Below are 24812 nucleotides of genomic sequence, written 5' to 3'. Positions count from 1 at the left end.
GTGAGGTCATTAAGAGGGGCTGCAATGGAGCCATAGTTCTTTATGAACCTCCTGTAGTACCCAGCGAGGCCTAAAAAGGCTCTCACCCGAGTCTGAGTAGTAGGGGGAACCCAATCTATAATAGTTTGGATTTTCCCCTGAAGTGGTGCAATCTGTTCTCCACCTACCAAGTGTCCCAGATAAACCACTTTCCCCTGCCCTATCTGGCACTTTGAAGCCTTGATAGTGAGGCCTGCCTTTTGCAGGGCCTCTAAAACTTTCCATAGGTGGACCAGGTGATCATCCCAGCTGGAGCTAAAGACAGCTATATCATCTAGATATGCTGCACTAAAAGCTTCCAGCCCTTGCAGGACCGTGTTCACCAACCTTTGAAAAGTGGCAGGTGCATTTTTCAATCCAAAAGGCATTACTGTGAAATGGTAATGGCCTCCAATGGTTGAAAATGCAGTTTTTGCTTTTGCATCCTCTGATAACTTGATCTGCCAATACCCTGCAGTCAAATCAAAGGTGCTTAGATACTTGGCAGATGCCAGTGTATCTATTAGCTCATCTGCCCTGGGTATAGGGTGAGCATCAGTTTTGGTTACCTGGTTGAGACCTCTGTAGTCAACACAAAATCTCATTTCCCTTTTACCATCTTTGGAATGAGGTTTTGGTACAAGTACCACAGGAGAGGCCCATGGACTTTCAGAGTGATCAACCACTCCCAGTTCAAGCATTTTCTGCACCTCTTATTTTATACAGTCTCTGACATGGTCAGGCTGCCTATAGATCTTACTTTTGACAGGCAAGCTGTCTCCAGTATCTATAGTGTGCTCACACCAAGCAGTGGTGCCTGGCACAGTAGAAAAGAGTTCAGAAAACTGACCCAGGAAATTTATGCAGTGGTCTTTCTGCTCAGCAGTAAGACAATCTGCCAGTACTACACCTTCCACTAGAGCATCTTGTTCTGTGGAAGAGAAGAGATCAGGGAGAGGGTCACTCTCTTCTTACTGTCCCTCATCTGTTGCCATGAGCAGCCCTGTCATAGTAGGGTTTCAGGCGATTGACATGGAGCACCCTAAGGGGACTCCTGGCAGTGCCTAAGTCAACTAAGTAGGTGACTTCACCCTTTTTTCAACAATAATGTGGGGTCCACTCCATTTGTCTTGGAGTGCTCTTGGGGCCACAGGCTCCAAGACCCACACTTTCTGCCCTGGTTGCTACTGAACCAAAACAGCCTTCTGGTCATGCCATTGCTTTTGGAGCTCCTGGCTGGCTTGAAGGTTTTTACTGGCCTTTTTCATGTACTCAGCCATCCTAGATCTTAGGCCAAGTACATAGTCCACTATGTCTTGTTTAGGAGCTTTTAAAGGTTGTTCCCAACCCTCCTTCACAAGTGTTAGGGGACCTCTTACAGGGTGTCCAAATAGGAGTTCAAAGGGGCTGAAGCCCACTCCTTTTTGGGGTACCTCCCTGTAAGCAAAAAGGAGGCAAGGTAACAGGACATCCCATCTCCTGCGAAGTTTGTCAGGGAGTCCCATTATCATTCCTTTGAGAGTTTTATTAAACCTCTCAACCAGTCCATTTGTTTGTGGAGGATAGGGTGTAGTGACCTTGTATGTTACACCACATTCCTTCCACATGGCCTTTAAGTAAGCAGACATGAAATTGCTTCCCCTGTCTGATACTACCGCTTTTGGGAAGCCCACCCTGGAAAAGATTCCCAGGAGGTCTTTTGCCACAGCAGGAGCTGTAGTGGTCCTTAGAGGAATTGCTTCAGGATATCTGGTGGCATGGTCCACTACCACCAAGATAAACCTATTGCCTGAAGCAGTAGGAGGCTCAAAGGGGCCAACTATGTCAACCCCTACCCTTTCAAAGGGAACCCCAACCACAGGCAGTGGAATAAGGGGTGCCTTTGAGGTGCCACCTGTCTTGCCACTGGCTTGACAGGTTTCACAGGACTTACAAAATTCCTTTGTGTCCTCTGACATTCTAGGCCAATGAAACAAGGGGACAAGCCTGTCCCAAGTTTTCATTTGCCCCAAATGTCCAGCTAAGGGAATGTTGTGGGCTAGAGTTAGGAGGAACTTTCTGTACTCCTGAGGAATCACCAATCTCCTGGCAGCTCCAGGTTTTGGATCCCTTGCTTCAGTATACAAAAGGTTATCCTCCCAGTAAACTCTGTGAGAGTCACTGACATCCCCATTTGCTTGTTTGACAGCTTGCTGCCTTAGACCCTCTAGTTTGGGACAGTTCTGTGCCACACTCAGCTCCTCCCTGGCAGGCCCCCCTTCACCCAAAAGCTCAGCAGTGTCTGCTTCCAGCTCCTCTGGTGTAGGTTCTGCACAGGGTGGAAATTCTTCTTCCTCAGAAGTTGAATCCACTGTAGAGGGGGGGATAGTAGGTAGTGTTTTACCTTTACTAACCCTAGCTTTAGGGAGCACTTGGTCCATTCTTCCAGGATCCAAGTCACCCTGTCCTTTTTGCTTTTTGGCCTGAGCCCTGGTTAAAGCAAAAATATGCCCTGGAATGCCCAGCATTGCTGCATGAGCCTCCAACTCCACTTCTGCCCAAGCTGATGTCTCTAAATCGTTCCCTAGTAGATAGTCTACAGATAAATCTGAGGCAACCACAACTTTCTTTGGACTAGTAACCCCTCCCCAGTTGAGATTCACAACAGCCATGGGGTGGCTAAGAGTGTTGTTATGAGCATCAGTCACTTGGTACTGGTGACCAAGTAGGTGTTGTTCAGGGTAGACCAGTTTCTCTATTACCATGGTAACACTGGCACCTGTGTCCCTGTAGGCCTGAACCTCAACACCATTTATTAGGGGTAGTTGCTTGTACTTATCCATATTAAGGGGACAAGCAACCAAGGTGGCCAAATCAATGGCCCCCTCAGAGACTAACACAGCCTCTGTGGTCTCCCTAACCATACCAACCCCAAATAAATTACCAAAAGTGAGCCCAGCTACTCCCTTGGATTGGCTATTAGTAGGTTTGCTCCCACCACCACTGCTATTACTAGGGGCACTAGGTGTAGCAGCAGGGGTTGTAGTGGTAGGAGGCTTGGTCCTTTTCTTTGGGCAACTGGGATCAGTTGTCCAATGGCCTTTTATTTTACATAAATAGCACCATGGTTTCTTTTCTTTATTTTGATTTGAAGAGGATTTGGGCCCACCACCCCACCAGAGTGTTTTTGTGGGCCTGATGGAGACTCATTTTTAGATTTGTCCCCACCCTTGTCAGAAGACTTACCATCCTTCTTCTTGCCATCCTTGTCACCCCCTGCATGAACTTTTCCGTTCACCCTTGTTCTGACCCACTTGTCTGCCTTCTTTCCCAATTCTTGGGGAGAAGTCTGATCCGAGTCCACTAGGTATTGGTGTAACAAGTCAGACACACAGTTATTCAGAATATGCCCTCTTAGAATAAGATTATACAGGCTTTCATAGTCAGATACCTTACTGCCATGTAACCACCCTTCCAAGGCCTTCACTGAACAGTCCACAAAATCTGTCCAGTCTTGAGAGGACTCTTTCCTGGTGTCTCTGAACTTAATCCTGTACTGTTCAGTGGTTAAGCCATAACCATCAAGGAGTGCATTCTTAAGAACTGTAAAATTATTGGCATAACTTTCCTTCACAGTAAGGAGCCTATCCCTACCCTTTCCAGTGAAAGATAGCCACAAGATAGCAGCCCACTGCCTTTGAGGGACCTCCTGTACAACACAGGCCCTCTCAAGTGCAGCAAACCACTTGTTGATGTCATCGCCCTCCTTGTAAGGGGGGACTATCTTGTGCAGATTCCTGGAATCATGCTAACAGGATTGCTATCAGGAACACTGCTGCTGTCACCATGGGGTCCTAACCCCAAACTCTGTCTTTCCTTCTCAATGTCTATGGATTCCCTATCTAAGGGCAGCTGTTGCTGTTTAAGCTTCAGTCTGGTCTCTTCAACCCTCAACTTTTTGAGTTCCCTTTCTAACAAGTTGTCCCCAGGGTGGGTGGGTTGGGAATGCTTTCACACAGATGACAAATGGGAAACTTCAGATGGGGACCTGTCCCTAACTGTCTGGACCCTGGTAACTTGGCCTCTAGGAACAAAAGGATGCCCTACTGTGATGGGAACCTCCATTACTACCAACATTACTGGGTGTCGGGGGCGTGGCCTGGCCGCCGGGCAAGATGGCCGACACCAAGTGAGGCTCCGCCGGGCCTTGGGACAAAACTCAGTTTTTTTGTTTATCCTGTGGACGTCGGCGGCTGGGGCGGGCCTGGCAGTGCCTCCCCGGGGGCTCCGGAGACAAGTGGAGAATCGCGGGGGCGGCCGAGAGTGGTGCTGTGGTCGGGCTCCGCGGGGGCCGGGCCTGGAGCTGCCCTCTGCTCCTTTCGCGCTTTTACGGCAAGGGGAGGTGAGGGACTGCGGCCGCTCCCGGCCACTGTGCACGGCCGGGAGCGAGAGTGTGTGCGAGAGCCGGACGGGCGGCCGGTCGGGCCGCGGCTCTCGCAGATTTAGTGCCTGGGCCGTCGGGTGCCCTTTGGGGCTTCCGTGGCCCCGCGCTGGAGGAGGCGCTCTTTTTTTTGGGCCTTGGGGCCCTTTGGCAACACTGGCTGCCTGCTTGGGAGGACAGTGCCTGGCTTGAGATAGGCCCGGGGGGCGCCAGGACCGGACCTGCGTGTATGCCGGTGGGTCCTAGGAGATGTGACGGACCCGAGAATAGCGGCGCCTGGGAGCCCTCGGCGCAGGAGAGCAGACAGCTGGGGAAGGCGGTGGCCTGGATTGAGGACGTTCCCCTAGGGCGCAGTGGAGGGCTACCTGAGGAGCCTCAGGGGGCCTGTATGGAATTCCCTTGGTCTCCCTACTGGACACACTTGGGGGGACCTGGTGGAGGCGAGTGGCCCCAGTGTGCTGAGATTTGCTGAAAGCCTGAGGCTGTGCGAGGCCCTTAAACCGTGGAGTCTGGACTCGATGGAAGAACCGAATACTTACTGTGTTGTGGAGTCTCCTGGCGGAGGCTAAGGACTGGTGAGTCGCTTGTGAATGCCAACGCGATCTGATCTGTGGTGAAACTCGCTGTGGACCTGGTGAGTCAAATTACGGCTGGGCTCGGTGGGGCGAGTGGGGCAGCTAGGTGCACGGTTATTTCAGTAAATGCCCACTGTCCTGGTCAATCCTAGACGCTTTGGTGCGGCCTGGTGACCGTACAAGCCGTGTTGCACTATGGGCAAGTCTGACCATCGACAGGCGAAACTCACCTTTGAAGGTGCAAAAAAGAGAAGTGCTGCCTCTGCTTCCCAGTCCAGCAAAGCTGAAGTAGGAGAAGAGAGCCCGGCGATTTCGGTGCGATCCATGTTTCTAGAACTCAAGACTAGTCTGGCTGGCATTGACGCCAAGCTAGATCATGTGACGGAGCGGCTAGACCGCATAAGAGCCCGGGTTGATGATCACGATTCCCGGTTTGAGGCATTGGAATCACGCACGTCAGAGATAGAGGATGCACACCGGGGAGACAGAGACCAAGTCGCAAAAATGGAGCGTATCCTGGAGGTAATACGGAACAAGAATGAGGGCTTGGAGGCGCGTTCTCGGCAGAATAATATCCGCATTGTAGGACTTCCGGAGGCGACGGATATGGGTCGCATGGAAGACTTTGTTGAGAGTATGTTATCGGAGTTGTTTACTGGTGAACTCTCCCGGATGCTGGTGGTGGAGAGGGCGCACCGATCTTTGGGACCCCGTCCTCCGCCGGGAGCGCCTCCAATCATAGCGCGTCTGCTGAACTATAGAGACGAGACACCATCCTTCGCCTGGCGAGGGAGAGAAGGCCATCAGTTTATAAGAATTCCGAACTTAACTTTTATCGGGATTACACCCCTGATGTGCAGGCTCAGAGGCGAGCATTCCTGCCGGCCAAACGGCTGCTGAATTAGGCTGGAGTTGGGTTTACTCTACTATATCCAGCTAGATTGCGGGTGCGACATGAGGGAAAGGCGCTGTACTTTACAAACCCAAAGCAGGCGACTAAGTTTGCTAGGCGCTTGCCTGGTGGGCGCGGGGCTGCGGGGTCCGGAGGGCCGGGGGCCGGGGAGGCTGATTTAAATGATAATGACTAGCCGGCTGTGACTGACTTAAGGGCATAGATTGGGGCTGCCGGGGGGGGCGCGGGACGCGTCCTGTGTGGCTGAGTCTGCAGAGTGGTTTGCTACCAGGCCCATGGGCCCCTCTTCCCCTAGTGTACTCTGGGTAGAGAGCTGATGGCAGACCACTGCCCCTGGGATGAGTCATTACTTTCTGCTTTCGAAGTTGGGGGTGGGTCTTGGGGTTGAATGGGTGGGCTACTGTAAGGGTCCGATTGGGGGGGCAGTGTGGGTGGTGGAGGGCACAGATTGATGCTGATTGTTATGTTGGGTTTTATAGATGCCATGGTTGTTCTTTATTACCGTTTCTGGCAGGTGGAGGTTTGCTTGCTTGTGAGGTTATGGGCGTCTGTGATATGGGATGAGAGGTGATGAAGTGACGCTGATTCGTTGTTTGACGTGGAATGTACGTGGGCTTAATGATTGGAGGAAGGCTCGATTGGTAACTGCATATGTTAAGCGACACAACATTGACATCTGTATGCTGCAGGAGACACACCTGGTGGCGACTACGATGGGTAGACTGAAAGCCGGCTGGGTTGGCGAAGTACACTGCTCCACGTACTCTGGGTACGCTCGTGGAGTCGCTATCCTAATCCGAAAGGGGTTACAGTGGCGCACGTGCGAAGTTATTGTAGATCCAAATGGTAGATACGTCTTATTGAGCGGTACGTTGCTCGACAGAGCCTGCCGACTTGTGGCAGTATATGGACCGAATGTAGACGACCCAGAGTTCTTCTTGGAGCTGTGGCGACTTGTGGAGTCCTTAGGGGCCGGTGCAGTGATTTGGGGTGGAGATTTTAATGTGGTTTTGGATGCTCGGATGGATCGCGAGTGGGTGGCCAGAATGCAGCATGTCTCGGCAGCAAGGTCCCTGACGGCGGTAATGCAGAGTGGCGAGTTGGTGGATCTGTGGAGACGGAGGCACGCAGGTGTGAGAGAGGGGACGTGTCTGAACTATGTACATAGCAGCTGGTCTCGTATAGATCGTTGGCTGAGCACTAGAGACGTGGAGGTTTGGACTAGTGCAGTAGATCACCTCCCCCGCACCTTATCGGACCACTCACCAGTGAAGCTGGAGCTACTGATACCCAGTGAGCTGCGTCAGATGACTTTGTGGCGGTTGCCTAGTGGTGCGCTACGAGATGAGGTCTTTCGGGAGGAAGTCAGGGTGGCGATACAGCTGTTTTTTTCTGAAAACCGCGGATCTGTGAACTCAGTGGGCACCGTATGGGAGACATTCAAAGTTGTTAAACGCGGAGTGTGTCTTTCAAAACAGCACGGGATCGTGAAGGCCATGCGGCGGGAGATGGCAGATATTGAGAGTAGGCTTGTAGAGCTGGAGAGGCAGTTGGCATCCAGCTGGTCGAGCGAGGTGCTTGCTGAAATCCGAAGCGAGGTTTCCTTGTATGAGGAGGCCTCTATGAAAGAGCTATGTTTTGCTGGGAAATATGCCCAAGCTCGTCGATATGGAGAAGGTGAGAGAGCGGGGCGTACACTTGCGGGCATGCTTTGTAGGCCCTGGGCCAGCAATTATGTCACAGAGGTTATTGACGACGGTGGTGGAAGCTTGACTGGCTCCAATGATATAATGCAGGTGTTCACTGAATACTTTGCACGGCTCTACGCAGCCCCGGCAGGCCCAAGTGGGGAGGCGATACGGGCCTACTTTGAGGATATTGCTCTGGTCTGGTTTGAGGAGGCGCACAGGGCGTATCTAGATGAACCGTTCACCGTAGAGGAGGTGTCGGCGGCTATCCTTGGGTTGCCAGGGGATAAATCTCCAGGAGTGGACGGCCTTTCCCCAGCATTTTATAAAGAATATGTAGAAATCCTTGCCCCGTGCTTGTTGGAGGTGTATATGGAATCCCTGGAGGCGGGGTAACTTCCGGCCTCCCTTAGAGAAGCTTTGTTGGTAACAATTCTGAAACCTGGGAAGGACCCGACCCGTTGCGACTCTTACCGCCCTCTTTCTATGATAAACATTGATAATAAAATTCTGGCAAAGATGATTGCGACGCGTCTGCAGCCCCTTCTCTCTCGGCTGGTGTTGCCGGACCAGTCTGGTTTTGTCCCTGGAAGATCTACGAGCCACAATTTGCGCACTTTCTTTGCGGTGACAGGTTTTTTGGGGGATGGAGATAATGTGGCTGCGGTATTTCTTGATGCCGCCAAGGCCTTTGACTCTTTGGCCTGGGATTATATGTTCACGCTGTTAGGCCGGGTGGGACTCAGTGCTCGTTTTGTGCAGTGGATCCGCCTACAATATACTCTTCCCACTGCCAGGTTGCGCCTCAATGGAGGTGTGTCGGCCGTGTTTCCAGTTGCGCGCGGTACGCGTCAGGGGTGCCCGCTGTCGCCCCTCCTGTTCCCAATAGCTATGGAGACTTTAGCGGCGGGGTTGCGACAGAGACACAATGATAGAGGCTTGCAGTTTCGGCAACGACCAGTTTTGATCTCGCTATACGCTGATGATATTGCGTTATATGTGCGGAACCCCGGTCGGAACTTGGATATCTTATTAGATGAAGTTGTGAGTTTTGGCGGCCTCTCTGGAATCACTATTAATTGGTCGAAATCGACAATATTGCCTATAACCCCCAGTGTGATGCAATTTACCTCCCGATACCCTCTGGAATGGACAGAGGGACCGGTGCGATATTTGGGTATCCGGTTGTGCAGAGATGTTGATAAACTGCGACGGGCTAACTATGATGTTGCATTGGCATGGTTGGGGGAAAAGGTTGAGATCTGGCGCGCTCTACCTCTCTCGCTAATTGGACGTATTGCCATAGCAAAGATGGTGGTGCTTCCTAAGTTCTTGTACTGTGTTTGTGAATCTCCCGCTCCCCCTTGCCGGCGGCTACCTTCGGAAGTTGCGATCCGCTTTAATTAGTTTGGCGTGGGCGGGGCGGCAGCCGCGTATTTCCTGTTGAGAGGCTGACACTGCCGTTTGAATTGGGTGGGCTTGCTGCTCCGGATTTAGAACTTTATTACTATTGTGCACAGGCCCACTTTGCGTATTATTGGATGAACCAGATACGTTATATGCCGCACTTGGCGCCAGAGAGTGACTCCGTGTGGCCAGATAGTTTGGTGCGTATGTTTGGAAATCAGGTACTGTCCCGGGCCACGGGAACAGATACGGTGGCGTGCACCATGAGAGCGTGGGAGGCACTGAGACGACGATCTGGAGTTACTTTTCCATTTGCCCCCTCGCTCCCTGTCATGGCGGCTGCAGACGATAGGATGTTTCGAGATGGTGGGGTGCGTAATTTTCTTTGTGCTGCTGGCTTGACTGTGCTAGGAGATTGGCTGGAGGACGGACGTCTCCTTGACGTCTCGGATGCTCTGGCTGGCTGCGAGGGCACGGTGCTGCCGCGTCTGTGCGCTCTTCGAGTTAGAGCTATGTTGCGAGACCGATTTCTTAATCCACCTGGAGCCCCGTCAGAATTTCGTGCTTTGGAAGTGCTCTGCAGTGCACGGTCTCCTGACAAGTGGGTGACCAAGCTGTATAATTGTATGCAAGAGCAGAGAGATAGTCCTGGAGAGCGCTCCAGAATTGCGTGGGAGGAAGAATTGGGCGAACCCATTACTGTGGCTGTATGGCGTGGGTGCTGCGTGCATATGAGAGTGCTGTCCCCGAACTACAGGCTGCGACTGCTGCATTTTAAGTTCCTGCATCGCCTTTATTATACACCCAAGGGGCTTCACTCTATGGGCCTACGTTCTAACTCGCGCTGCGCCCACTGTGGAGCTCCGGATGCGGCCTTTTTACATCTGGCATGGGAATGTGCGGAAGTACATGATTTTTGGGTAGAGGTGTGGCAAGCTATCTCTGTCATGGTTGATCTGGAGATTTCTCTCTCCCCCAGGGTTGGGTTACTTGGATGTATGGACGAGATCCCGGGGCCACACAGGCGTTTGGCGGGTCTGCTTCTGCTGCTGGCTAAAAGAAGGGTTGCTATGTGTTGGGGTAGGAGGAGGGCTCCGCGCAGATCTGAATGGTTGCGAGATGCTGCCTACTGTCATGACCAGCTGGTGATCTTTTGGGACCTCATGCCTGGGGGGTCTCGCCCCAGAGATATTTGGGCCCCTTTTAATAGTTATCTAGCTGCTTGCAGTGTGTAAGTGATATGACTGGAGCTGCCCACGGGAGAGACTCATCTCTCCTTCCCATGGATTAGGTATGCTCTTGTGTTGTTGAGACAGATCGGAGTGATCTGGTTTGTGCTCCACCTGCCTATTAGAGTAGTGTGTTCCTTGTTGTTTTCTCCCCTCTGCTATATTACGCTAAGATTCTCTGTTGCTTATGAACCTCTTTAAGGCTGACGTTGATGACCTTGTTATCTGGTGACTGATGGGTAGACTAGTAGGTGTGCCCCCTTATATTGACGCTCACTGTGGGATATGTTACTGCAATTTATTTCTTGCTACTTGGGGCAGCGACGAGATGAGAAGGATCATTATGTTATCCTGCTATTGTTAAGACGAGGGGACCTGTCTATGTTTATGTTATTGTATGTTACTATGTGCAAAATTCAATAAAAATAAAAAAAAGAAAAAAAAAAAAACATTACTGGGTGTCCTGCAAGGGGGCACACCCAGTTCAGAACACTCCCCACCCTTCAAAGGGAACTCTCCTGAATCAGACTGGGAAGTTTCTACATATTCTAACCTCTCATTTGATGGACCAGCTTGGTTCTCATCATCTAAAATAAGCATGTAGAACAGAAACTCTTTTGTAGGGTTCTTTCCTTTAACGAAACCTCTATCTAGGCAGAGACTCCTTAGGCTCTTGTAATTCAAAATGTCATAAGTAGCATTGACAGTTTTGGGAGCAGAATCTAACATAGACATGATAGCAAACAGTTCTGAGATAGTGAGAAGAGAGAAAAACGTTTTCTAACTTTTAGAAGTTTTAAGAAACTTTTCAGAACTTTGTAAAAAGTTTTAGAGAAGAAGAGCAAACTTTTTTGGTTAAGTGTACATACACTGAACTGTTTGGTATATGTTTCTCTTACGAAAAGTACAAAATGACAAAGTGGTAAGTAATTACAAGTACTTATCCCACTGCTGCACAGCCAATGTAGGAGGCTGGCCTGGCTTGTAGTGGGTACCAAAGGTACTTACATCTTGTGCCAGGTCCAGTTATCCCTTATTAGTGTAGAAGAGGTGTTTCTAGCAGCTTAGACTGATAGAAGGTAGCTATGGCAAAGCAGCTTAGGCTGAACTAGGACACATGTAAAGCTCCTGCTATACCACTTGTATCATATGCACAATATTATAAGAAAACACAATACACAGAGTTACTAAAAATAAAGGTACTTTATTTTTATGACAATATGCCACAAGTATCTCAGTGAGTACGCTCAGTAAGAAGGTAAGTAATATACACAAGTTATATGTACACAAACCCAAATCAGGTAAGAGCAAGAAAAGTAGTGTAGAATTACAATAGGTTGCAATAGGAGAACATAGGTATAGGGGCAACACAAACCATATACTCCACAAGTGGAATGCGAACCACGAATGAACCCCAGACTTATGTGAGCTTGTAGAGGGTCGGTGGGACTGTAAGAAAACAGTGAGGGTTAGAAAAATATCCCACCCCAAGACCCTGAAAAGTAGGAGTAAAGTGCACCTACTACCCCCAGAGAGCACAATAGTCATGATAGGGGGATTCTGCAGGAAGAACAAACACCAGCAGTGCACTGACAACGGATTTCCGGACCTGAGAACCTGCAAGGCAAGGTGACCAAGTCCAATAGTCGCGACAGTGTCCAGGGGGGGCAGGAGCCCAGGAAACCCCAGCTGAAGGTGCAAGGAAGCTGCCTCCGTTGGAAGAAGCTTGGAGTTCTGCAAGAAAGAAGAGGACTAAGGACTTCTCCTTTGGAAGACTGATGTCCCACGTCGCGATGAAGCTTGCAGAGGTGTTCCCACGCAGAAAGACCACAAACAAGCCTTGCTAGCTGCAAAGGTCACAGTAGAGGTTTTTGGGTGCTGCTGAGGAGCAGGAAGGACCAGGATGTCACCTTTTGGAGGAGGAGACAAACGGGGCGCTCAGCAACTCAGAGAGCCGTCACAGAAGCAGGCCGCACCCGCAGAAGTACCCCAACAGGCACTTAGAAGAAGAGTGAACTGGAGTCCACGCAATGTTACAAAAGGGAGTCCCACGACGTCGGAGAACAACTCAGAAGGATGTGCACTGCAGGACGGAGCGCTGGGACCCGGGCTAGGCTGTGCACGAAGGAAATCCTGGAAGACTGCACAGGAGCCGGAGCAGCTGCAAATCACGCGGTACACAGCTTTGCAGTCTAGCGTGGGGAGGCAAGGACTTACCTCCACTAAACTTGGACTGAAGAGTCACTGGACTGTGGGAGTCACTTGGACAGAGTTGCTATGTTCCAGGGTCCACGCTCGTCGGAATGAGAGGGGACCCAGAGGACCAGTGATGCAGTCTTTTGGTGCCTGCGTTAGCAGGGGGAAGATTCTGTCGACCCACAGGAGATTTCTTCTGAGCTTCTGGTGCAGGGTAAAGGCAGGCTACCCCCAGAGCATGCACCACCAGGAAACAGTCGAGAAAGTCTGCAGGATTAGGCGCTACATTGTTGCTGGTAGTTGTTTTGCTACTTTGTTGCGGTTTTGCAGGTGTCCTGGAGCAGTCAGCGGTCGATCCTTGGTAGAAGGTGAAAAGGGAGATGCAGAGGAACTCTGGTGAGCTCTTGCATTCGTTATCTGAAGAATTCCCCAAAGCAGAGACCCTAAATAGCCAGAAAAGGAGGTTTGGCTACCAAGAAAGGAGGATTGGCTACCAAGACAGGTAAGAAGGAGCCTCTGACATCACCTGCTGGCACTGGCCACTCAGAGCAGTCCATTGTGCCCCCAACACCTCTGAATCCAAGATGGCAGAGGTCTGAGATACACTGGAGGAGCTCTGGGCACATCCCCTGGGAGGTACTGGTCAGGGGAGTGGTCAATCCCCTTTCCTTTGTCCAGTTTCGTGCCAGACAGGGCTGGGGGATCCCTGAACCGGTGTAGACTGGCTTATGCAGAGATGGGCACCATCTGTGCCCATCAAAGCATTTCTAGAGGCTGGGGGAGGTTACTCCTCCGCAGCCCTTTACACCTATTTCCAAAGGGAGAGGGTGTCACACCCTCTCTCAGAGGAAATCCTTTGTTCTGCCTTCCTGGGCCAGGGCTGCCTGGACCCCAGGAGGGCAGAAACCTGTCTGATGGGTTGGCAGCAGCTGCAGTGGAGACCCCGGAAAGGCAGTTTGGCAGTACCCGGGTTCTGTGCTAGAGACCCGGGGGATCATGGAATTGTCTCCCCAATACCAGGATGGTATTGGGGTGACAATTCTACAATCTTAGACATGTTACATGACCATGTGCGGCATTACCATTGTGACGCTATACGTAGGTAGTGACCTATGTGTAGTGCACAGGTGTAATGGCGTCCCTGCACTCACAAAGTTCGGAGAATTTGCCCTGAACAATGTGGGGGCATCTTGGCTAGTGCCAGGGTGCCCACACACTAAGTAACTTGGCACCTAACCTTCACCAACTGAGGGTTAGACATATAGGTGACTTATGTGCAGTGAAAAATGGCTGTGAAATAACGTGGATGTTATTTCACTCAGGCTGCAGTGGCAGGCCTGTGTAAGAATTGTCTAAGCTCCATATGGGTGGCAAAAGAAATGCTGCAGCCCATAGGGATCTCCTGGAACCCCAATACCCTGGGTACCTAGGTACCATTTACAAGGGAATTATAAGGGTGTTCCAGTGTGCCAATGAGAATTGGTCAAATTAGTCACTAGCCTGCAGTGACAATTTTAGAAAGCAGAGAGAGCATAAACATTGAGGTTCTGGTTACCAGAACCTCAGTATTAGTTAGGCACCACACAGGGAACACATATAGGCCACAAACTTATGAGCACTGGGGTCCTGGCTAGCAGGATCCCAGTGACACATATTAAACATACTGACAACATAGGGTTTTCACTATGACCACTGGGCCCTGGCTAGCAGGATCCCAGTGAGACAGTAAAACGCCCTGACATATACTCACAAACAGGCCAAAAGTGGGGGTAACAAGGCTAGAAAGAGGCTACCTTCCTACACTCAGCACTTGCACAGAGAGTTGAGGCCACTGACAGTTTGAATTCGATTTACACTTTATTGAAGGTATTTTGTCCCTATTAACCCTTAGTGAGCCTTATAAGAGCAATCTAACATACATGGTGATTTAATTTGTCTTTTCAATTTGTTTTGTCTGCTTGGAGAGTCCAATAAAATTATGTTAATGAAATTGTTTATAAAGGCTCTTCTTACAAATGGAAGAAGGGCTTCTTTTTCTCACTACTCTGAGCACCAAGTATGATTATTTCTCCATTAATATGTTCTGTATGATATCGGATTTAATTCACGTTATTCTTTGAGGATCAAAATTGGAAGGATTTTTCTGTCTGATTAGGAATGAATTTGAAATAAGGCTAAATAAATACCATTTATGAGCAGGATTGGGTTACACATCTACATCACTTAAAGAATACTGTTTTATGGTCACTGGCACACTGTTTATCGAAATAATCATTTTCTGCCCAGTCTCAAAGAATCACATTGGGCAAAGCAAATCTAGTCTTTGAAGCTTCCACTTGGAAGAATGACACCACACTTGGCAGGAAGGAGGCATATAGAGGTTGCACCAACAAGGTCTGCAGCTCATTGGCACTGGGCTCAGAGGTAATTGCAGAGAGGAAAACAGTGCTACTGGTCAGCAATCATTGTGATTAACCATAGGCTGAAATTACATGCACATACATTATGCGAGGGCCATGTTAAGATCCCACTGAAGGATAATAAAGGGTGCAGGAAGAAACACATGTGAGTCCCTTAAAAAACCACATCAGAACCAGTGACTTGAATAACGAAGGCAAGACAGAAAGGGCTGAGCACTAACGTTTACCGGTGCACACTCCAAAACCTTGCAGGGCCAGAGACAAACAAGCAGCCAGTTTTGCCTGAAAAGGGTCAACCTGCAAGTCTACATCCCAAACCATGAACTTCTTTCAACAACCAGATTAAATAGACTCCACAGATGGGCACCTCTTGGTAAGAAGAATATACACTACCTCCATGAGCAGATCAAACATGCTCAACTGGTGCTGCTCAGTCACATGGAGCTGTAGGTTGTGTATGTTTGGGTGGAACACCCTATCCCTATTGCTGACAGGTGGGTCCTCTTAAAGAGTCAAGAGGATTGGAGGGTAGGTGCTCAGGAGATCAGATTACCACACTCTCTGGGCTCAATCCAGGGCTAACAGAATGTTCTGGGTGTGGTCTATTCATATTCTGACCTTTCTAAGAACTCAGGGCAGGACAGGAAGGGGTGGTAAGCCATATAAGAGACCACCGTCCTATTTGAGGTGGAATGCACATGACTACTCACCCCACACAACCTGCTTGTTGCAGTGTCACATGATGGTCATGTTGTCTGCAAGGACCTGAACCAGCTTCTAGATGATTGATGGAAGAAAGACCTTCAGAGCCAACCAACTGGTGAGAAGCGTCAGCAGGCTGATGTGGTGCCTATGCTCTATCAGGGACAAATGGCCCCTGATCTCCACTTCCTCCAGACAACCTACTTCAGAAACAATGGATCTGTCACTACTGAGAGTTCTGGGTGGGGTAAGAGAAAACTGCCCGGGCGCAGGACAGATTGGTGTCTTGACAGCCACAAATGGGGGACAAAGGCTGCCTTCTTCGAAATACAGGTGTGTCTGACAAGCAGGAATAGGTTCCACCATAAGGCCCGCCTATTCCACCTGGTCTGAGTGACCAGCAGAATATAGCCTCAGAACTGTCCACGCTAGAACCTCAAGTAACACATCAAAATCATAACCTCTATGTTCCAGGCTCATTTCCAGGGTGGGGGGAGTGGGTGTGCATGGGGGATTTAAGGAAAGCTTTGCAAACCACCATATCCAATATAACACCTAAGAAAGAAACCCTCTGCACAGGCATCAGGTGGGACTTTGGCCCTCTTACAGTAAGCTTCAGGGATAGTAGATGGGTAATCACTGTCTGCTGGTGGTCCGCAACTGCCATCGAGTTACAGAAATATACGTATCCCTGACCTGCAAATATGGGCAGCGACCTCTAACACTACATTTATGAACACCTGGGGGTGGGGGTGAGGCTGAAAGGGAGCCATACAAAATGAAAGTATTCCTGACTCGCCTTGAATTGCAGGAAATGTCTGTGGGACTGCCCAACAGGTGCATGAAAATGAGTCCTGCAAGTCCAAGAACACTATCCAGTCTCTTGAGTACACATCAGATATGGATCATTTTTCATTTATCTTTGCACAAAAAGGTATTCAGGGATCAAAACCGCAGGATAGGCATAAGGCCTCTGCCCTTTTTCGGGATGAGCAAACACCGGGAATATCAACTCCAAATTTTTCTCACATCTGGTAAGTGTTCTATGGCACCCTTGAAGAGCAAAAGGTATACCTCCTGTAGCAGGATAGACAAACGCTACTCTGAAAATTGTTTTGGTGCAGAAACAATGTTAGGTGGAGAACAGAGGAAAAACATCTGTCGGACCTGATGAATCACAACATGGGACGAAGTTGCCAGCAGGTGCCCGTGTTACCCAACTCCTCTTCCCCTGGTGTGAAAGAGTTACTAGCAGTCTTTAAAGACTGACAAGGTGGGGGCACAGCTCCAAAAATAAGTTTGCAGAAAGGAACTTCCATCTGTGCACATGGGTGGCACTTATCAGCTGCTTTGCTCAGTCACTTACAGGGTGGTATGGAGTCAGCTCAGGGGTGTGAAATTTAATGAAATATCTACCTGTCCATGGGACAGGTTGCTTCAGAAATCTAATTGTCCTATAAAAAAATATATTTGTCCATTTGGTGCCATGTAGTGCGGTGACAAATTATGGCAGCAATCTCATTATGTAAGGGCTCTGATAATAGCCTCTCCAATTATGCTAGGGATAATTCTATAGTAGGGCTTGAATACTAGCAATTTCAAGCCCTACTATAGCAATTTTCTTATTTTGCCTCCTGTAAGCAGATCTACATACTGGGGCTGGAGGAAGCAGGAGGAAGCAGTACACAATAGTTCACAAGGCTGCAGACCTACAAAAATGCCTGTTTTAAGGATTTTCACCAGCTCTTCTCTAATATTTTCTCATACTGAGAAAGGCTGGAAATCTACTCCTGACAAGGGCAGAAGTAGAAGTTCTTCCAGGGTTGGGGTCAAAAGTGGTTGGAGGGAAAGTGAGCTTCTAAACGATCAATAGATTTTCGCATGAGCAAATCTACATATGTATATTTGCTTGTGGTAAAATGCAGTTCACAAATGTTTTCTGGGAGCACGATTTTCTGGTCTACTTCTGTAACTTCCTGTGAATTCATGAAAGCCGCTAATGCAAAGACATACAATGGGTGCAGTTTTGAGACTTTCTTTAAGAATCGGGCCTCCAATTAGGTCTGGCGTTAACCAAGAAATTTTTTTTAATTAAAATTGTATTTCCCTCTCTATCCTATGCTTTAGGTTTTTAAAATATACTGCATACTAGCATGGATGACATGTGACTCCTACACCTTCTAATCCTCTTTGTCTTATGTAACATTTCCTATTACATCACACGCATACAGAGACAACGATTTTGCCACCCTGGTAGAGAACTGTGTAGGAGGCTGGCCTGGCTTTTAGTGGGTACCAAGGGGTACTTACACTCTGTAACAGGTCCAGTTATCCCTTATTAGTGTAGAAGAGGTGTTTCTAGCAGCTTAGGCTGATAGAAGGTAGCTATAGCAGAGCAGCTTAGGCTGAACTAGGAGACATGCAAAGCTCCTACTATACCACTGGTGTCACATGCACAATATCATATGAAAAAACAATACACAGATATACTAAAAATAAAGGTACTTTATTTTTATGACAATATGCCAAAAGTATCTCAGTGAGTACCCTCAGTATGAGGATGCCAAATATACACAAGATATATGTACACAATACCAAACATATGCAGTAATAGCAAAAGGAAGTAATGCAAGCAGTGTAAAGTTACAATAGATTGCAATAGGAGCACATAGGTATAGGGGCAACACAAACCATATACTCCAAAAGTGGAATGTGAACCACAAATGGACCCCAAACCTATGTGAGCTTGTAGAGGGTCGCTGGGACTGTAAGAAAACAGTGAGGGTTAGAAAAATAGCCCACCCCAAGACCCTGAAAAGTAGGTGTAAAGTGCACCTATATTCCCCAGAGAGCACAAAAGTCGTGATAGGGGAATTCTGCAAAGAAGACCAACACCAGCAATGCAACCAAAGTGGATTTCCGGACCTGAGTACCTGTGGAACAAGGGTACCAAGTCCAAGAGTCGCGACAATGTCGAGAGAGGGCAGATGCCCAGGAAATGCCAGCTGAGGGTGCAAAGAAGCTGCCACCGGATGGTAGAAGCCGTGGATTCTGCAAGAACGAAGAGGGCTAGAAACTTCCCCTTTGGAGGATGGATGTCCCACGTCGTGAAGAAGCTTGCAGAGGTGTTCCCACGCAGAAAGACCGTAAACAAGCCTTGCTAGCTGCAAGGGCCGCGGTTAGGGTTTTTGGATGCTGCTGTGGCCCAGGAGGGACCAGGATGTCGCCACTTGGATGAGGAGACAGAGGGGGCGTCCAGCAAGTCAGAGAGTCCTCACAGAAGCAGGCAGCACTCGCAGAAGTACCAGAACAGGCACTTGGAAGAGGAGTGAACCGGAGTCCACCCTAAGACACAAAAGGGAGTCCCACGATGCCGGAGGACAACTCAGAAGGTTGTGCACTGCAGGTTAGAGTGTCGGGACCCAGGCTTGGCTGTGCACAAAGGAAATCCTGGAAGAGTGCACAGGAGCCGGAGCAGCTGCAAATCACACGGTACCCAGCAACGCAGTCTAGCGTGGGGAGGCAAGGACTTACCTCCACCAAACTTGGACTGAAGAGTCACTGGCCTGTGGGAGTCACTTGGACAGAGTTACTGAGTTCCAGGTACCACGCTCGTCGTGCTGAGAGGGGACCCAGAGGAATGGTGATGCAGTCTTTTGTAGCCTGCGGTTGCAGGGGGAGGATTCCGTCATCCCACTGGAGATTTCTTCTGAGCTCCTGGTGCAAGAAGGAGGCAGGCTACCCCCAGAGCATGCAGCACCAGGAAACAGTCGAGAAGGCGGCAGGAGAAGCGATACAAGGTTGCAGTAGTCGTCTTTGCTACTTTGTTGCGGTTTTGCAGACGTCCTGAGCAGTCAGCGGTCGATCCTTTGGCAGAAGGTGAAGAGAGAGATGCAGAGGAACTCTGATGAGCACTTGCATTCGGTATCTGAAGAATTCCCCAAAGCAGAGACCCTAAATAGCCAGAAAAGGAGGTTTGACTACCTAGGAAGGAGGATAGGCTAGCAACACAGGTAAGAGCCTATCAGAAAGAGTCTCTGACATCACCTGCTGGCACTGGCCAATCAGAGCAGTCCAGTGTGCCAGCACACCTCTGAATCCAAGATGGCAGAGGTCTGGGGCACGCTGGAGGAGCTCTGGGCACCTCCCCTTTGTCCAGTTTCGCGCCAGAGCAGGGCTGGGGGATCCCTGAACCGGTGTAGACTGGCTTATGCAGAGATGGGCACCATCTGTGCCCATCAAAGCATTTCCAGAGGCTGGGGGAGGCTACTCATCCCCCGCCCTGACACCTTTTTCCAAAGGGAGAGGGTGTAACACCCTCTCTCTGAGGAAGTCCTTTGTTCTGCCTTCCTGGGCCAAGCCTGGCTGGACCCCAGGAGGGCAGAAACCTGTCTGAGGGGTTGGCAGCAGCAGCAGCTGCAGTGAAACCCCGGGAAAGGTAGTTTGGCAGTACCCGGGTCTGTGCTAGAGACTCGGGGGATCATGGAATTGTCTCCCCAATGCCAGAATGGCATTGGGGTGACAATTCCATGATCTTAGACATGTTACATGGCCATGTTCGGAGTTACCATTGTGACGCTGTACATAGGTAGTGACCTATGTACAGTGCACGCGTGTAATGGTGTCCAGGCTCTCACAAAGTCTGGGGAATTTGCACTGAACGATGTGGGGGCACCTTGGCTAGTGCAAGGGTGCCCACACACTAAGTAACTTCGCACCCAACCTTCACCAGGTGAAGGTTAGACATATAGGTGACTTATAAGTTACTTAAGTGCAGTGGTAAATGGCTGTGAAATAACGTGGACGTTATTTCACTCAGGCTGCACTGGCAGGCCTGTGTAAGAATTGTCAGATCTCCCTATGGGTGGCAAAAGAAATGCTGCAGCCCATAGGGATCTCCTGGAACCCCAGTACCCTGGGTACCTCAGTACCATATACTAGGGGATTATAAGGGTGTTCCAGTATGCCAATGTGAATTGGTGAAATTGGTCACTAGCCTGTTAGTGACAATTTAGACAGCAGAGAGAGCATAATCACTGAGGTTCTGGTTAGCAGAGCCTCAGTGAGACAGTTAGTCATCACACAGGGAACACATACAGGGCACACTTATGAGCACTGGGGCCCTGGCTGGTAGGGTCCCAGTGACACATACACTAAAACAACATATATACAGTGAAATATGGGGGTAACATGCCAGGCAAGATGGTACTTTCCTACAAACTGTCCGCCCTATACAGGGACTATGCTGTAAAGAGTGCTGCTGCAGCACCACTGAAGATTAGCCAAGAGCGCACCATGACTAAATTACTGCTTATGAAACCTTTTTTCTTTAGAGAAAACAAACTCAGAAAGCTTAAGTTTGCTTTCTCTATAAATTAAAAAAGAAAATGGCTCTGAGATGCAGGAGTTTTTCTCTGCAAGAGGGGGGCTAGTCTCAATTCTTCCAGACTGTGTCCAACATGCCTTACATGGCAGACACAGGCAATGAAAATGAGTGCAGGGCTCGAAAAATCCACTCGACCACCTGCATTGGTGAGTCTTATTTGATCAGGTTGAGCTATTTTTAATACTTACTCAACCCTTCTGGCGAGTTGACACTGAACAGGTGTTCTGTTCAGCTGAAAAGTGGAGGGGCAATAAAAGATGTCTTTAAATCTTGTTCTTATGTCACATTTGCTCTGTGTTCACAGACAGAGGCTTAAAGTCAGTTATTCTTACAATTAATTTTCCTTCTGACTGCAGAGTTCCAGGACTTAGTAAGGTGAACTGTGTAACCTGCTGCTTAGAATGTAAAATAAAAGGATATAGGGTGTCAGATTTTTCCTAACACACAACATTTAAATGACTAAGTCAACTGTGCAAACATTTCAAAATATATTTCAGTAGTTGTGAAAGCACTTTTTTATATTTTGGTGATGAAAAAATATTTTAATAGGATGAAAACAAATCAGAATACTTTACATGTTGATGTGCAAAGGATAGGCTTTCTGAAACCCAATTTTAACAGATTTTTAATACACTATATAGCTTTATCAGTAAAGCTGCAAGTTAGTGGAGAGATTTTTGGACATTTCTTGGAAAGTTACTAAGTGTAGATGGGAATATGACACCACATCATGGTTTAGTAATATATTTATTAAAATTGAGTGTTCAAACAAACTGATAAACACTCCTGCCCTGATGGCAATGTTGTTGGTAAACTAAAAGAAGTCCTAGGTTATGTGGGCTAGACCTCATGGGTATGTGGGCTAGATTCTTATGGTGCATGCAGCAAACTGTAGTCTACTTAATCAAATAAAATAGGTTTTTTTGTACTACAGAAATGCTGAGCTCACATTTTTGTAGGAGCAATCATATGTGAAAATTAAGAAAAAGGCGATTCTGTAAACTATTTGCCAGGATCACACAATTTGAGACCCATTTACGGGTCAAGTACATTACAGTTAGGTCGAGTAGATTATTTAAGTTACTCGACCTGCAGGTCTAGTAACATTTTTATGGTTTTTCGAGCCCTGATCAGTTTTCGGTGGAAAAATGTTCTGTATCCATGTTGTGTTTTGGGCCATTTCTTGTCTCAGGCACTAAGTCTACCCACACAAGTGAGGTACCAAATATGTTTTTTTAAGTCAAAAAGTGAGGTTTGCAAGGGATTCTAGGTTAAAAAAGGGTGGTGAGAGCCAGGCAAGTGAGCCCACCCTGGCTATCCCTAGCTGTCTAGTTTTAAATAATGTACAGGTTGGCGGGGTTTCCCTCTGTGCCAGCTGAACTAGGGTCCAAAAACAACAACTACCTACAATAGAAAAAAAAGTCTGTTTTTGGTGGAAAAATGTGATGCAACAATGTTACGTTTTGGACAGTTTCCTGTCGCAGACACTAGGACTGCCCACAAAGGGAGATACCATTTATATTGGGAGACTTGTGGGGGCACAGAATAGTAGAACACTTGATATTACCAATTGGATTTTGCTGCATTTATGGCTTTCAAATGTAAGCCAGTTTACAGGAAAGATGACATTTAGAAAAATACCATCCAAATCATACACTAGTATGTGTACCCAAAAATTCAGGGATTTAGAAATACCCTCTACTCTCTATCTAGTGCCCATTTCAGAAATATGTTTACTTGACACCCATTTTTCACTCTGCCTATTTTGCTTCAAGAATTTGTCAATAGTAGGTACTCTATGAAAAAAAACACTGTACGGTGCAGCTCAGTTGATTGCTCTGAATACTTTCACTTCTTGAAGAGCCTACAAACCCCATATATCCCTGCAACAGGATGGGTCTAGTAGTATATTGCTTTTGACAATCAGCCATTGTGACAGAAAGTTACAGATGAAAACGTTGTCACAAATGACTATTTTTTCCTACTCATTTTCAATATTTCTTTATTTCAACAGTTATTTTCCTTGGGAAACCCTTGAGGGATCTACACACATGACTCCTTGCTGAATTCTGAATTTTGTCTACTTTTCAGAAATCTATAGCTTTTCTGGATCACCCATGGATTTCACACTGATTTCCACCACAACCTGAAAGTAGGTTGAGAGCACAAAAAGTAGGAAAAATAGCCGACATCATAGAAAATGCTAAAACTGTGGTACAAAATTAGTTTTTTGATTCAGCTCCGCATGTTCCTGAAAGCTGGGAAGATGGTGACTTTAGTACAGCAAACCATTGGTGGACGCCACTTTCAGGGGAAAAAAACAGACACTTTTATTAAGAGCTCTTTTACCATATTTTTCTTAAAATGTTGCTATATTTGGCCTATTTTTTCAGGCTCCTCCAGGAGAAATCCATAAACTATGGGCCCTTTTAGAATCCCCTGGAAGTTTCAAAGATAAGGCCATAAAAAGGCTTGTGGAAGGGGAGGGGGGGGGGGGAGTAGCTAGCAGCAAAGGAGTTAAAGATCTTAGCATTAGTATACCTCAAAAACAAATGACAGAGATAAGAAGTTGAGGTAATGTGATATGTAAGATTTTATGTAAAATCTCTGTCTTTATTTCTAACGTGTTTTTTTTCTGCCCGTTTACTTTCACAGCCCCATTATCTTGTTACATGCATGTTCAATAAATTCCATGTGCTGAAAAACAATTAGCTGACAGGAGGTGGGGCAATGTTTCGACAGCATCACACAAAACCAGTGCGAACCCATTTAGTAAAAGCAATGACTCATTCAACATGCTGAAAGGCGATTGTCTACGTTATCAAAATATAAATGTGATTGAACATACCCACTGATGCGGACAAAGAGACTCAAAGGAATTTTGTAATATTTTACACTTTGAGTAATCATTCCCGGTTTCATCTAAGCATTGCCAGTATGTGTCCCTCGCTCCCCAACAAGCTTTCCTCTGCTGCGCTGTAGGGGCCGTCATGCTCGGTACGCTCGGAACCACAAAGAGGTTCGTGATTGGCTTGGAAAAAGAAATGCCCACCCCGGAAGAGACTTTCAAACGCCCCGGAAGCAACCGCGCAGGATACAGAATTATACCTTCCCTTCCGCCCACTTAGGGTCACGTTTTTGGCAAGGTCGTTTGTTTATTGTCCTGAAATGAGTCCTAGGAGCAGCGCAGGGTCCAATTGGCTGACGGACAGCTCTGCCCGATCTACAACACGCTCCTCTAGCTGTGGTCCAGTTTTTTTTTCTAATTCGTGAACACTTTAACTTTTTATTTCTGACTGTTCAATGGAACTGGATGCATCGTGGGCTCCGAGCCTCGTTAAAAGCCCAGCATTGTCAATGATGTGTTTCATTGCTGGCAAACTGCCCCTTGATTCGACCCCCCTTCTCGAAGTTGGTGGGATTTGGCTAAATCAGAGACCTTAGTGGATGTCAACCCCAGGGAGCAGAGCCCGGATTGGGCAGGGGTGAGGAGAGAGGGAGAAAGGAATTCAGGGACGTTACCGGGCAGTGGGTCCATCCCAGAAAAATCTACCTAGAGGAATTTGTCCTTGAGGACAGAGGGTATTTAATCCAGGCAAGGGACCCTCTTTTCTCCTGCAGAGTCTGCAGAAGAGAGGAGGTGCTGTTGCTATATTGTGTTACATGAGGCGGGGAGGGAGTTTGGTTGGGGAGGGCTAGGGGAGATGAAGGGCCTTGGGATGGATAGAATGCTATGCAGGAGTAGATTGGGTTGTCACATTACATGGTGCTTATGTGAGACAGCGCAATGGGGGTGGGGTGGGGACAGTAGGTGGTAGAAGACATTATCTGGAAAGGTCCGCTCTGGAGTATCGATGC

At 48.2% G+C, this 24812-nt stretch overlaps 1 protein-coding gene across 1 annotated transcript in view; it reads right to left on the bottom strand.

Annotated features, from left to right (window-relative positions):
- The window catches only part of COA6 (cytochrome c oxidase assembly factor 6), an 83430-nt gene extending 59440 nt beyond the window's left edge, over positions 1 to 23990 (bottom strand). The window contains exon 1 of the mRNA XM_069234914.1: positions 23803 to 23990. Within this exon, the coding sequence (XP_069091015.1) occupies positions 23803 to 23946 (144 nt within the window). The 5' untranslated portion in view covers positions 23947 to 23990. The remainder of the gene's footprint in view (positions 1 to 23802) is intronic.
- Between the last annotated feature and the right edge of the window lie 822 nt (positions 23991 to 24812).

Source organism: Pleurodeles waltl, chromosome 5 (assembly GCF_031143425.1).
Source record: "Pleurodeles waltl isolate 20211129_DDA chromosome 5, aPleWal1.hap1.20221129, whole genome shotgun sequence".
NCBI lineage: Eukaryota > Metazoa > Chordata > Amphibia > Caudata > Salamandridae > Pleurodeles > Pleurodeles waltl.
This window is presented reverse-complemented; position numbering and strand designations above follow the sequence as displayed.